At 45.8% G+C, this 14,929-nt stretch overlaps 2 protein-coding genes across 2 annotated transcripts in view; one reads left to right on the top strand and one right to left on the bottom strand.

The window, feature by feature from the left end:
- The first annotated feature begins 1,099 nt into the window (after positions 1-1,099).
- gtpbp10 (GTP-binding protein 10 (putative)) lies at positions 1,100-4,441 on the top strand. Its single transcript, XM_079733656.1, has 10 exons — positions 1,100-1,199; positions 1,651-1,844; positions 1,994-2,085; positions 2,168-2,312; positions 2,412-2,485; positions 2,611-2,663; positions 2,758-2,865; positions 3,335-3,412; positions 3,567-3,690; positions 4,014-4,441. Exons 1-10 carry the CDS (start codon positions 1,167-1,169, stop codon positions 4,235-4,237), a joined length of 1,125 nt encoding a protein of 374 aa, XP_079589782.1. The 5' UTR covers positions 1,100-1,166; the 3' UTR covers positions 4,238-4,441.
- A 217-nt stretch (positions 4,442-4,658) lies between these two features.
- Positions 4,659-14,929, bottom strand: part of adam22 (ADAM metallopeptidase domain 22) — a 52,752-nt gene continuing 42,481 nt past the window's right edge. Inside the window, exons 24-31 of the mRNA XM_079736566.1 lie at positions 14,115-14,226; positions 13,252-13,342; positions 13,103-13,156; positions 12,506-12,703; positions 11,902-12,002; positions 11,728-11,794; positions 8,535-8,658; positions 4,659-7,744 (exon numbers count right to left, since the gene is read on the bottom strand). Of these exons, the coding sequence (XP_079592692.1) occupies positions 7,724-7,744; positions 8,535-8,658; positions 11,728-11,794; positions 11,902-12,002; positions 12,506-12,703; positions 13,103-13,156; positions 13,252-13,342; positions 14,115-14,226 (768 nt within the window). The 3' untranslated portion in view covers positions 4,659-7,723. The remainder of the gene's footprint in view (positions 7,745-8,534; positions 8,659-11,727; positions 11,795-11,901; positions 12,003-12,505; positions 12,704-13,102; positions 13,157-13,251; positions 13,343-14,114; positions 14,227-14,929) is intronic.

The raw sequence follows: 14,929 nt of genomic DNA on the forward strand, positions 1-14,929 counted from the left end.
TCCTTTGGCTTTTGTCGGGACTCAGGACATGCAACTTAAAATTGGGACTGTCCCGGCAAAACCGGGACACCTGGTCACCCTATCACAAGTGATAAAAAAGCGTGGCAAGCCACTCTGCAAAAATGTGCGTTTGACAACAACGCTGGGGCCGCACTACCACTAAACTTTGATGTCAAGGAGGGGGCCACCAAATATCATACCGCGGGCCACAATTGGCACCCAGGCCGCGAGTTTGAGACCCCTGGTCTATAGCATTTAACCGCCTTTTCTGATTACAATTAAATGTAACAGTAAGCTGACAAAATCGTTAATTAACACCGCAACTGCAAATTAACCACACGGAGATAACCATGGCAACCGGTCAAAAATATATATATTTTTTGCCATCTTTCTGCGCGCGCATCCGTCGTGTTGATAAACAAATAATCCCCCACGCCCCTTCCGGTAGAGCCCGTGGGACCTATGAGATCGAAAAATATGAATGGGTTTCAATGGAGAGTAAGTAATTATTTTCTGGTCCCAGTCTTTATATGCCCCGCATAACACATATGTTGTTTGTGCATTTAAATGCTAATTTTTCACGCAAAGAAAACTAAACATTTTCGTGAAGAAGTTTGATAATGTTAGGTTTTTTCCAAGGGGAGGATAAAAGCATCGAAAGAGGTGAAAACCATTATAAATCGGGGCATGTGGAGAGATTCAGTTATGCCGATAGTGAGATTGTCGGTCTTGTCCACGCCAGTCGCAGGGAGCGTGACGGCACATACGAGACATGTAGTCTTTCTCATTGTGTTTTCTCTATAGCCTTTAACTGAACAATTTCACAATAAACGGTCAAACTCTTGACATGAAAAATTAGCATTTAAATCCACAAACAACATATGTGTAATCCAGGGCATATAAAGACTGGGACCAGAAAATAATTACTTTCTCTCCATTGAAACCCATTCACATTTTTCGATCGCATAGGTCCCATGGGCTCTACCGGAAGAGGCGTGACTTTGCCACTCTATGAATACGGGTTTCCCCGCCCCCAGCATCGCATCAACCAATGAAAAACCAGTACTCTGGTCTGTCCCTCCTCTCATTCCACCAAACACATACACGCCTGCTAGCTACCACTAGCTTCTTAGCAATATGAAAAGACTACATCAGCTCATATTAAAATGGTTAATCTAAGTAGGATTTGCTACCGGAAGGTAAACAGCCACTGCAGTACACTTCGTTTATTATCCTTCATGGTGTTAATTTGGTCTGAAGCAAGTAGCAGTTTTGCTGAATGGGTAACGTTAGCTAGCTACCCTTCTTGAAGGTGAATGACATCTAGCGGGCAGCCTCTGCCATCTGTTCATATAATTTATATAATATAATGTATATGCTTCATTGACAATTGAATGATGTGCTCTGTGCAGCTCAATTTCATATCTATTACAGTGAGCTGAATATATTCTCAGGATGCTACATGTTTACATATGATATATATATATATATATATATATCATATGTGTGTGTTCTAACCCTCTCTGTTGTCTTAACGCTAAATGTGTTTTTTTTAAAGAACAAGTCTCTGGGTGTTCTGAAGAAAATGTTCTGGGAAACAGATGCAATGTTCAGTAAAGATGTTGAATGCTTGATTTTTTTTTCTGCTAGTATGGGAACTTGGTGGACAACCTCCGGCTCTATGTGCGTGGAGGCAGTGGGGGCATGGGTCTGCCTCGCCTCGGGGGACAGGGAGGCAAGGGAGGAGATGTCTGGATGGTGTCCAAAAAGGAGGTGACTTTGAAGCGGATCCACGACAAGTACCCCCATAAACGCTTTGTCGCTGGCGTCGGAGCTAACAGCAGGTTAGCCTTTTCCATTAAGCTTGAATTTTTCCATTAAGCTTGATGTATGATGAAATGTATCAATAGGAAGGGTGAGGATCTATTATGATTAATGGTAGAACCAAAGCTATGTGATGTTATTAACAACAATACTTTTTATTTGTCAACAGCGTTCGAGGGTTAAAAGGGGAGAAAGGAGGGGATTATGAACTCCATGTTCCTGTTGGCATCACCGTCACTAATGACGATGGCAGAGTTATGGGTAGGTCAAATACAATATCATTGTCATCAGCACCAGAGTCTTTCTTTCCTATGACTTTCCTTCTTAATGCCTGGCTGATAAGGTGAACTGAATGCCGAGGGCGATCGCGTGTTGGTGGCTAAGGGCGGACAGGGAGGGTCTTTCCACTCTGCATTCACACCCTCCAAGGGTCAGACCAAACACATCCGCCTAGACCTCAAACTCATCGCAGACATCGGCCTGGTCGGGTGAGTAGAGTTAAGGCTAATTTTGTCCAGGTATGAATGTGCACACCACGTAGCGACATACCAGTTACAATGTGACTGATGCCTCTATGTGACACACAGGTTCCCCAACGCTGGGAAGTCCTCCCTGCTTACTGTCATCTCCCAAGCCTCGCCCCAGATTGCTAACTATGCCTGTAAGTAGTCATCATGCATATACCTTCGCTATTTTGTCTTAGATGACATCTCTTCTTTGTCACAAATAATTATGTTCCTCGTCTGTCCTCATTTGTCTTCCTCTATTCATGTCTGTGATTGACAGTTACTACATTAAGGCCAGAGATTGGTAAAGTGATGTATGACGATCATAAGCAGGTATGTTGACTGTTTGTTGGTTTTCCTATTTTCTTTCCTATATTGCGTTTGGAGTGGCTGGTATTGTAATGGATGTGGTGCTGCAAACCCTTAGATCTCTGTGGCAGACCTTCCTGGTCTGATTGAAGGGGCTCACCTTAACAAAGGAATGGGCCACAAGTTCCTCAAGCACGTGGAGAGAACCAAGCAGCTGCTGTTTGTGGTCAGTGGAAAGGGTTATAGTAAATAAGATAGGGTATTGTAACTAATTTGCGGAATATTAACTGAGTTACGGTATAGTAACTAGTAACAAAGTTAGGTTATAGTAAAAAGTAACTAGTAAGTAAGTTTACAGTGTATTAACTAAGATAGTGTATAGTAACTAGTGACTAAGTAACAGTAGTCACTAAGTAACGGTGTAGTAACTAGTAAAAAAGTTAGGTTATAGTAACTAGTATGTAGGTGAGTGTATGGTAATTAAGAGGGTATAGCTAATTACTGGTACCGTAGTTAGGGTATAGTATCTAGTGTATAGAAACAAATAACTATGTGAGAGATACAAAGTATAATCAGCTTGGGGAATGTGTCATTGGCTCTTGGTAGCTGACCTACCAAGGTATTGTAGTAGTAGTAGAATGATGGAAGTGTTGACTGTTCACAGTATGGATCTGGTCTTCCACCACTGGCTCTAGGTGGATGTATGCGGATTCCAGCTGGCAAGCAAAACACCATTTAGATCAGCCTTTGAAGCTGTGCAGCTCCTGACCAAGGTATGACAAGAGACAGTATATTGTTCCTCCAATCGGTCAGTGTGAAACCCCAAAGACCAGGGCAAAGATCATAGCACGACAACACCTAGAGTGATCATAGACACAGTCTCCCAGTTTTCCGAAACCTAAGCTACGCGGAACCCCTGTTGTGAAGGAGCTGGAGTTGTACAAGGAGGACCTGCTCTCCAAGCGTGCCCTGCTGGTGGTGAATAAGATGGACCTCCCTGATGCAGAGCACAAACTGGAAGAGCTGCGGCAGCAGCTCCAGAACCCAGAGGGTAACTTCAGAACAGTCTCCTAGCTGTACAAATTTACTATGTGGGCATTCTTTTAAATGTTTTGAATGTGTTGATTTATGTCAAAAGTGTTTTATAACCCGAATAACACCAGGTGACCCTGGCCAATGGCCCTATTGTGACAAGTATATTTTAAAAGAGTGGACATTTAACAGAAAGCACTATGTAGCCTGATGAAGTGACAGATGTTAAATCCCTATCAACAATAAGGGAAGGACCACAACCTGTTTAAAAGCCGACATTGGAAAGCAAAGCGCCTAGTAACTCAGCATCTGTGTTTGTCTTGGCTGTCTGCTCTGGCCCAGAGTTCTCCCACCTGCTGCCACAAGACATGATCCCCCGCACCAACCTGGCTTTCCGAGACATCGTCCCCGTCTCCACCATCACAGGCCTGGGTTTAGACCAGCTGAAGCGCCGCCTGCGTGGGTCGCTGGATGAGGAGGCGGCTAAGGCCTCGGAGCCCCTCCACAGGGAGCGTCTGGGGGCCCTTAGGCCAAGCAGGACGCCCCTGCCCGTCTGGGGGATCTGAGGCCCGTTTGGGGGGGCTGAGGCCAAGCAGGACGCCCCCGCCCATCTGTGGGCTCTGAGGCAGAACCCCCTTCCCGCCTTGGGGATTTGAGGCCAGGCCCTGAGCTGGACTGTGTACAGAGGTGCTGGATGGTTTCTCTGGACTCCCATCATCACTGGTGTACGTATTAGACTGCAGCACGCTACAGCCAAGTGTAAATACTGATGTAATGAACAGATTAATTGTTTTGACATATAAAATGCATTTCAGAACTTTTTATTTCAGTGTGTTTATTTCCTGGGCTGCCATTAAACATATCTTAATAAATCCCACCTTTATGTTTTGTACAGATGAGGGAACAGACATTTCACCAAACAAGGACATGTTGTTGAAAGTTTTATTTTATATTAAATATATTACAATACTGAATAATTAAGAGAAAGAAAATATGGGCATTTGCATTTTCAATTCATGTACAGCAGAACGCAAAAACAACATTTAAGCAAACCAAACTAAAACCATACCAGGTGTGCAGCTAGATCTGAAACTATTACATCTATTAATGTGGATGAGGATCAGCTCTGAACGCGTTGGATGGAAGGTCACAGCTTGGCAGTTGGTGAGCTCAAGTGTACTGATGAATGCTGAACGTCTGCCTGGCTGTCTGGTGTGTCTTCGTAGGGGAGAAGGAAATCACAGTTGTCCTGTTGGATATCTCCAGGCAGGACAGTCTTATTAGTGAGTGGATGTAGCACGGTTGTCTCTCTATTCTCTACCACTACAGTTCAAAGACATGAAACCATGGCAATTTTGCAAATGGTTTGGCCACAATATCTGTTTGTTGGCCAATGACAGAGAAAAGGGTCATTGTTTGTTGTTGGCACACTACGTTGAATATATTGCTGTAGTGTTCCTCTTACTCGTCACACACTTTAATAATGAAAAGAAAGCTCTTGTAGCAAAAGAAAGACAATGCAGGAGCCTGTCGGTATAGTTATGGTTGTTATACTCAATGCTTCTTATACTCAATGCTTCTATAGCTTCCCTTCATCCTCCTACTGTGGAACCTTACAGATGGACACGAGCCAGAGTAAAGCCACGGGAACAACTCCAAAACTAGTGCTTAAAGACCCAAATCACCACCAAATCCCACCCAAACTAGCCAATGCAAAGAACGCACAATAATGCAATTCATTTAATTACTGTAAGATTAATTGCAGTTCATAATACTGAGAAAGAAGAGAATATTATAAAGGTAATTAAGAAAAATATATATATATCTGTCACCCAGTTACAATATCAATCCAATATTGTGGGGACATTAGCTATACAGTCAGAATGCTGACAAATTAAAATGAACAGGGCCCACTTCAAACAAAGACATATAGAGACATAAAGAAATATCAGAACGAACGCACAAGAAGCATTAAGGCAATTTATGCACATGAAAGGCGATGCCGTGGAGCTGAACAAGACAGGTTGGTGATGGATCTTGGTTTGCCCATCTCAATAAACAAAACAAACGATATTACCTCTAATATCTGCAGAGTTTTTAGTCTTTGCCAAACCCATGGCTGGATGTTCTATTGAAACTTAACCATTTCAGACAGACTGAATTATTGAGCAGACTATATTAATAGTCGTAAATTACCGTCAGTGCATTGTGGTATAAAAAACAGTAAGACAACTTTAATAAAGTAAAAATTATTTCATTGACATGCTTTTTTTTTAGCCCAAATAGTCTTGCAGGTAGCCTAGGAGAGGACGGACATGATGTGCTCATTGCCCTGTCATTCTGTTGGTCGTCATAAAAGCTTAAACAGCAAGCACTATACAGCATATTTCATCATTTACATAGGTCAATCCAAGTCATCGCAGATAAAATCCAAAATGCAAATTTTTAGATGTCAATACTATTTCCATGTTATTTCATTACAATTGTCATAATTTGACTTAGCTAAGCGCCCTCCCCTGATCCCAATGCTACGTTGTATAGTCTTAATAACGGCCAAGCACGCCATCCAGAAGTAGAAACAGGAGGGAAACGAAACACATCTTTACATGAACCAAGTGAGATTTCTGAGCGAAATCGTCCATCACCAAGTGAATAAGACTAAAATGTGGCGTTCACATCTACAACTTTTACCAAAAAACACATCTTTCTCCGTTTATCGCCTGCAGAAAGACCACATTTAAACGGTTTTACTTAGTTAAACAAATTTCAAAAAGAAAGGTTTACAAGCTTCGCCATAACACTGTTCATGTGCTAGGACATGCCCCTCGCAGCTATTTGATCAATGAGGGCTGAGCACATCTGTGTCACGTATAAGCATATCTCCCCGAGAAGGATGTAATAGACTGAGATGAGACACTGTTACATTCTGCTGTGGATGGAGAAAGCTTAGGGCGGAGGGGGGGGGGGGTTACATAGGAGGAGGAATGAGGTTCTGCAGGGTTCAAAAACAAACACGCGGACATAAGGAGGGTATGATAGCCTGGGGAAAACCCCCAGGAACCCCACCAACCTTCCCGCTTTATGACACAACACAGTATGAGCAATGGGGAGAGGACGCACATCCCCATCCCCTTATCCTTAATAAAAAAAGAAAACAACATTATCATGGTATGTATTTAACTGTACATATTTACACCCATTACTCACTGAGTGGACCCCGTAAGGTGTGGCAGCGGGATGTGAGCAAGTTGGGGTCCGTCTTCTCGAGATAGGGTAGCTATGATGATTATTGATACATTGAGAATTGGTGATAGATGAAGTAGAAGTGGCAGCCTACACATTGAAGAGGAAACGTCAATGGCTAGGTATAAAATCCCTGCTCCTCTGCATGCTTTCCATCCAGGTCGTACCAGCGCTCTTGTCCTTTCTTCGACAATAGACGGAGGTTGTCTATAAACAAAGTTATCTCATGCATACATTGTTGGGTTTGTCTACAGCGGTTTGCGTGCTTTTGAAATGTCTCCATTTGGATCGGAGATAGGTTGACCTGTTTCCCGGTTCCGCCTCCTTTTTGAAAGGAAAGCCAATAAAAGTGTAGAGTTAAGTGTGGGTATCACCGTGGAACTGCTGGGGTTGTCGGTAAGCCAGTCGGTAAGAGCCAGGGCCACAGAAGCGTGTTGTGGGTAAGGGGCAAGGAGAAGACGGGCTGAATGGTGGGGTTATGTCCGGTCCTGAAGGCCTGAGCCCTCAAGAGCAGCTCAGTCTGACCTGACCTCCAGCGGGTCAGAAGTGGAGCCGAGGTTCTCTCATCTCAAAGACGTCCAATGTTTGGACAATTGCTGCCTGCTGCTGTTTAGCAAGTCAGACTAAACAGGTCCTTGCAGAAAGTAATACACATGAACCTGGGATTATCCTTCTGTTCCGCTGGGGCGCGCTCACACTCTCATTGTCCAGTCAGGAAGTCTTGATCGATAGAAAAACAAGAAAAGAAGGTAGGTAGAACAAGGTAGTTCTCACCGACTTCTGCAGATCAGAGAGGGCAACGCCGGCTGTTATATTGAGGTCTCCCACAGCTGAGGAAGAAAAACTATTTCAGTTTAACAAGATCTTAGATTTCCTACATTTCCATCTTATTTATCAAATTTTTACACTGCCAACCCAGTTCCATCGCGGCTTGGCACCCCGGCAATTTCAATGCATTGCCTGTGTAAAACTGAGGGGGTAAAATCCCCCGTTGTCACAGAGCAGGCTTTCTTGGTTGACTGGAGAAGGCGGGGCTGCGCACGGAGAGTAGACCTCTTTAGAGTAATTTGCATACAACAAGTGTTTTTATTTTTTTATGATTCAAGGGACTCGCATGCAAGAATGAGTATACATCTGAGTGTAGGCTAAGAACGCGATTAACTATTACCAAGAGCATAAACGCCAACATATTCTTTATTTCGCTGACCACAAAAACGTCTTTCTCGTGATCTGCAGCTCTCGGATTTCACTGTCTCTCCAGTTAGAACTACTCATGTTGATATCGCTGCGTTGTCTCTGTCTAGCAACACCCCTACCCAAGTCCCGCCCCTGGAACCGTGGAGCCGTCTAATCGCATTAACATCAGAATGAAACCCCCAATGTGTGTAGGGTCCGGGAGGGTAAATTGGGGTGCTAGCTCAAGCCAGCTTTACCTCGGTCAGTGAAAACGCGCGGACCATGCCGGGAAAAAGGCGTGCATAAGACGGGCATATTTGGCAGTGTAAAAACGCTTGTTCCTCTCAGCTCATACTCCTGTGTGGTTGGTGTTGCTGATCATGTCTTTTTTTTTTTTTTTTTTAATTTTTTTTTTTACATACAGACTCGAGTGTATGGATTTACCCTGGCACTCTGCCTGTTGGCTTTCCTCTTGTCGTCGGGGAGCGGCGGCATGGGGTAGGGGTACCTGCGGCTGGACGCGATGGACCCTGTGGAGGAAGTGGGAGACTTGGCAGGAGACAGCGTCCTGTGGAAGACAGGAGGTCAGATACGGATCAGACAGGAACTTCTCTCTCTGTCCCTCAGTGTGGGCGTGGCGGTACGTTGGCCAAAGACACAGATCTAACCATAGGTTTGGATAAAAACAGCATTCCAGAATTTCGTCCTAGGTCTATGACTTTGGGCAATGTCCTTTGACTGACCAGTTCTGTCCAGTTTGAGAGTCGTTGCTCTTAAAAGTTGTCATGGAAACGTTTACTTAAAAAAATAATAATAATTTGAAAGAAGGATAACTCATATTAAATATTCAATTTAAAATCCTTATGTTGTAATTTAAGGCCTGCTTTTAGGGACAACCTCTCCATTGAGTGTTTAAGAACTGCAGCACTGGTCTGGGCATAGGTCTCTCTCTCTCTTACCACTCAAATCTACAACCCCCTGTTACAACACGTCATCAACCCATCAACCTGTTGCTGACATGTGGATGAGTAATGAGGTGGCTCTGAAGGTTAATGTGGATATTTAAAAACTGAGCGGAGGAGGTTGACAACAATGACAGACCAGATCTGCTTGGTAGCAACAACCCAATCAGAGAGAGAGAGAGGACTTTGAAACACAATATTGAAGTTTGTCTTTGTTCTCCATAGTGGGTCCTGGGACAAGGGCGGAATAAAAACACATCAAAGACATTTTGGCAACAGTACTTAATATATTTTTTGGGAGTATGAGATATTTGTGAAGAAGTTTGTGTTCAGCCATCTTCAATGAGCTACATTTCAATTAGAAAGCCGTTTCAAAAGAACACTAAGCTAGAAAGCTTCTATTGAGATTAATTAGTGATGTTCTTTTCTATAGAACTGAACTATATCACAGGAGCAGAGAGTGGATGTCAGAACATGGCACAAGGTGGGTGATGCAGAGCAGGCACAGTGTGACACACTTGACCACGCACATATGTACAGTGAGCATGCAGAAATAAACAGAGTCTGCTGCACGAGTAGGACAGCGTGTAACATGAAACAAAGGAAACCATAAAATCCAATATCAAATTACAACACAAGCAATCATTATTATTTATACTATTTGAACTGCTCTTTCAAGAGAATCAGTCATCTTATGAACACATGTGGTGTGGTCTTTATCAACCCCCTCCAGATGGTCTGAGGGGGGTTAACCTCAGCCCCAGGAAAGGCCAGAGGGGAGGGTGAGTGGGATGTAAGACCGGATCTCGGTGGGGAGGTGGGAGGTCAGGAGGTGGGAGGTTAGGAGGTTAGGAGGTGGGAGGTAAGGAGGTCAGGAGGTGGGAGGTTAGGAGGTGGGAGGTTAGGAGGTTAGGAGGTCAGGAGGTGGGAGGTTAGGAGGTGGGAGGTTAGGAGGTGGGAGGTTAGGAGGTGGGAGGTTAGGAGGTCAGCAGGTGGGAGGTTAGGAGATGGGAGGTTAGGAGGTCAGGAGGTGGGAGGTTAGGAGGTATGGAGGTGGGAGGTCAGGAGGTGGGAGGTTAGGAGGTAAGGAGGTGGGAGGTCAGGAGGTTAGAAGGTGGGAGGTCAGGAGGTGGGAGGTCAGGAGGTTAGAAGGTGGGAGGTCAGGAGGTGGGAGGTCAGGAGGTGGGAGGTCAGGAGGTGGGAGGTTAGGAGGTTAGGAGGTGGGAGGTTAGGAGGTCAGGAGGTGGGAGGTTAGGAGGTTAGGAGGTGGGAGGTCAGGAGGTGGGAGGTTAGGAGGTGGGAGGTTAGGAGGTTAGGAGGTGGGAGGTAAGGAGGTGGGAGGTTAGGAGGTCAGGAGGTGGGAGGTTAGGAGGTGGGAGGTTAGGAGGTCAGGAGGTTAGGAGGTGGGAGGTCAGGAGGTGGGAGGTTAGGAGGTAAGGAGGTGGGAGGTCAGGAGGTTAGAAGGTGGGAGGTCAGGAGGTGGGAGGTCAGGAGGTGGGAGGTTAGGAGGTCAGGAGGTGGGAGGTTAGGAGGTTAGGAGGTGGGAGGTCAGGAGGTGGGAGGTCAGGAGGTGGGAGGTCAGGAGGTGGGAGGTTAGGAGGTTAGGAGGTGGGAGGTAAGGAGGTGGGAGGTTAGGAGGTGGGAGGTTAGGAGGTCAGGAGGTGGGAGGTTAGGAGGTTAGGAGGTTAGGAGGTCAGGAGGTCAGGAGGTTAGGAGGTCAGGAGGTGGGAGGTTAGGAGGTTAGGAGGTGGGAGGTTAGGAGGTCAGGAGGTGGGAGGTTAGGAGGTTAGGAGGTGGGAGGTCAGGAGGTGGGAGGTCAGGAGGTGGGAGGTCAGGAGGTGGGAGGTTAGGAGGTTAGGAGGTGGGAGGTCAGGAGGGGGAGGTTAGGAGGTGGGAGGTCAGGAGGTGGGAGGTCAGGAGGTGGGAGGTAAGGAGGTGGGGAGGAATACCTAAGGAAGGGTCCTTGAGTGTTTCTATTCACATCTTCTACCCATTTAGTGACATCATAATGCTCTTTTTTGGAGGGGGGGGTCAAATACCTGTCGAAGAGGGGGAGTGATGGATACAACACAAGGAAGAGGAAGAGGAGGAGAGAGAGAGAAAGGATAGAAGCAGAAGAGAAGAGGGAGGGGGGAAATGAACAGGACGCGTCATTTCAGGAATCAAGCATGTGGAGGAAGAAGGAGGAGAGTTGTTTTAGGAAAGTGGAGCAAACATTCTGAAAAGACATACCACCAAGATGCAATTGAGACGATGGGGCAAGATTGGGGACAATGAATTCACTGTGTGGTTTTAGATGAACACTACAACGTGCTGTGTGTGATAGGCTCAGATGCATGTTGGTTATTTGTCAAAGCATTCCAAGCATTCGTTCTTGGCCAAGTCAGAGTCATGCCTGCCATGACACCATCAGTGTCCTGCCTTACATGTCCATCATGAACCCTAGCAGACAGACAGAGTGGCTGGGGGCGGCCATTGATGCTTTAGTAAGTTCACAAGCAAATGCAAATCAGAACCATAGGTATCCATTGATTCTATGAACTCTATGAACGAGACGGTTTCTACATTAAGGGTAATCACATCTTTTTTATGTTTTTTCGTAACCATTTGTTTACGCTTTTCTACTGAATATGGCTATCCATCTCCAATATCAGGCAGCACTACAGGGAACTCACTCTGTGGAGTTGGAGCGGGCACGGAACTTCTTTCCTTTCATCTTCTTGCGTTGACCACTCAGATTACCTAGAACACACACACACACACACACACACACACACACACACACACACACCTTTAGTCAAAGGTAGACATGTGCCAGGGATCATTCTTGTTCCTGGTCTGAGGCTCACCCTGCCAGGAGTTGCTCCTCGGCCGCCCGTTCTCGCAAATGTCAGAGATGTGCTTGGCGTCGGGAATCCTCTCGCTCCAGGAGTGGGACAAACCGTTAGATCTGCACGCCAAAGCCACCACACGTTTAACGCAGACTCAAGAACGGTACAGTTCCTGATGTTATGAACCATTCCAACTCCTCAAAGATCATTACAGATGCGGTAGAGTCACACAGGTTTACAGAAGTGTCGCTGTGTGTGTGGGGGTACAGGATGGTGTTAATGGTTGGAGTAAGAAGATGGGAGTCTATTTGAGCCGTCAAATGACCACAGTGGTACCTCAATGGCAACGCAACATGGCTGAATGAAGGCATGATCAACAAATGGTGGCAAATTATCCAGTACACAGCCGCGAAACGGCTACACACACACAGACACAGCGAGCAGACACAGTGGTGGACACAGTGGTGGACACAGAACACAGCAGTGGACACAGTACACAGTGTTCGACACAGTACCCAGCGCTGGACACAGCTCACAGTGGTGGACACAGCGGTGGACACAGTGGTGGACACAGTGCACAGTGGTGAACACAGTGAATGTGGCGATGGGCGAGATGGCGGACCTGAACACAAAAGGCGTGATACTCTGGGGGATGGAGCGGATGGAGTGGGTGAAGGACGGAGTGCAAATCTGCAGGTGAGACAGACAGGCGGACCTCTTCTTGGAGCTGCAGCCAGAGTTGGTGCTGACCCCCGGGGGCCCGTCGCTGTACGAGTCGGGGTCCCCGGGCTTCTTGACGTAGTCCCCAGCCGGCATTTGCCTGGTGTAGGACAGAGGACTGGCGGATGAACACTTACACTCTACATCGCTTTCTTCTTCCTAACATTTAAGTTATGGTTACGTTAAAATTTACGTCACGTTTAAATGAGCGTTGTGTTTCAGTTACTTTAACTCTACGCCTGTTAAGGTTATGTTTAAATGTAAATGTGAATGTCAGATTTAAGTGAATGTTTTGTTTAAAAGTCGACGTTAGGTTTAACGTTACTGTTTAGTTTATGTTCCATTGAGATTTACGTTTAAATTAACATTACGTTAAAGTTGATCCGATGTAAACATTAACGTAACATTGAGTTATCGTTAGGATTATTTGTGTAACTGCCATATATCCTGAATAAAAATGAAAATACTAAATGACAAAACACTGGTGTTGCAAACAAACCGGCAAAATCTTCGGTGAACTTCAGATTCAACATATCTTTTCTGCCTGTAGCTCCTATGAGGGAAGGACAGTGTTTTATTTAGAGGCTAGTGCTGGTGGGAGTTAGGTCAAAGGTGCTCTCTGTAAGACAAAGCCTCGTGAATACTTACTTGTAGCGCCAGGCCGTTATGGCCAGGATTAGGCCGAGGAAGAGAATAGAACCTGCAAAGGCCCATATGATGATGTTGGTAGTGGTGATACCTGAGCCAGACAAGAGGAGAGGGGAAGAGGATAATGGGAAAGGGGCAAGTTTATTCTATTCACCCTAATCCTTTTTTGAGTAATAGACACACAAAAGGAATTCACAAAATGCAAAAAATCACAGCAGCAACACGTAAAACATAAAACACCTAGAACAAAAGGTTTGATATCAGAGCAAAGGGCAAAGTAACAACAAACAATCTGTTAAACTATATTTTTAACGACCCTTGTAGTTCAACCGGGGAGAACTTACGCGTACAGTAAGTTCCCTACAGTGAGAAAACAACTACTGATTGTGGGTCAAGACAAACCAATCATCATTTTTAACAGAGATGTACGAAAAGTAGGATTATGGGGTAGGAAGAGCTGGAAATGACACCAAAGACAGAACAAGCACAATAAAAGAGGAACTCAAATCTGACCTCGAGTGACCCCGTCAAAGACATGAGCCTGTTGACAAAGAATGAGTGTGAACAAAATGGCCAAAAGAAAAGAATGGCGTGCATGGTTCAATGAGCGCAGCTGGTTTTAATGAAAATGCATGAACCCAAAGGCCCAGAACAATCAAAGAAAATGGTCTGGCACACATTTAACTAAACACTCCATTGTGAGGTAACATTGGAAGAAGAGAGGGAATGGCTGAATGAGGTAGTGGAGGTGGACAGAGAAGAGGACTCTTTATGAAGAAAAAAAAGAGCAGAGAGAGAGAGAGAGAGAGAGAGAGAGAGAGAGAGAGAGAGAGAGAGACCGACCGGTGTGGATGGGGCTCTACCTGAAGTAGTGGCAGTGGGTCTCACGACCAGGTAGCTGAGAGGAGAGGATGAGTTACAGTCCTCCCCGGTCCATCCCAGGTGACACACACACTTCAGCTCACTGCTGCACACCTGGAGCAGGAGAAACAAGGGCTTCACAGGTGAGACCAAGAACAAGGTTTTCATTGTCTCCCAGGTCAAGAGCCTCGGCGTCATTCTGGACAACGCCCTCTCATTTGCACCCCATATTCGAAACATCACCCAGACTGCATTCTTCCACCTCCGCAACATCTCCAGACTCCGCCCATCACTGACCCAATCCAGCACCGAAATCCTGGTTCACTCATTTGTCACATCACGCATCGACAACTGCAATGCCCTCCTCACCGGACTCCCCACCAAACTCATCAACAGACTGCAAATCATTCAGAACTTGGCCGCCTGGATCATCACCCGCACCAAATCAGCTGGCCACATCACCCCTGTTCTCATCCAACTTCACTGGCTCCCTAGCCTAGGTAGCCCAACCCATTCTTCCGGTGAATTGAGTTCGCTCTGCACAAGGGTCTGGAGAAGAGCAATACATTTCTTTCTGCTTCCGTTTTTGCAGGAGCCAATCACCAAGCTGGCTTTTCCCCTTGGCGCGCTATTGGCTGGTTTAACACAACGACGACAGGGAAGTGACAGAAAGCAGCCAATCGCGTACAGAGTCAGTTGAACTAGGCCCGTTGATCACGCCTCTTGTGCTGAAGCAAATGACGGCAGCTTCCCCAGACCAACGTGCAATCTACGATTGGCTTGGTCTGGTAATAGCTAAGCTACTGGCTCCCGGTAC

The sequence above is a fragment of the Pollachius pollachius genome, assembly GCF_949987615.1.
Source record: "Pollachius pollachius genome assembly, chromosome: 1".
NCBI classification, from domain to species: Eukaryota; Metazoa; Chordata; class Actinopteri; order Gadiformes; family Gadidae; genus Pollachius; species Pollachius pollachius.

Bases quoted from the DNA above. Each gene is read 5' to 3' on its own strand.
- gtpbp10 (XM_079733656.1), top strand. From the start codon at position 1,167: ATGGTTAATCTAAGTAGGATTTGCTACCGGAAG. The intron at 1,200-1,650 runs GTAAACAGCCAC...TTTTTCTGCTAG, and splicing joins GTAGGATTTGCTACCGGAAG to TATGGGAACTTGGTGGACAA. The intron at 3,413-3,566 runs GTATGACAAGAG...CCTGTTGTGAAG, and splicing joins CTGTGCAGCTCCTGACCAAG to GAGCTGGAGTTGTACAAGGA.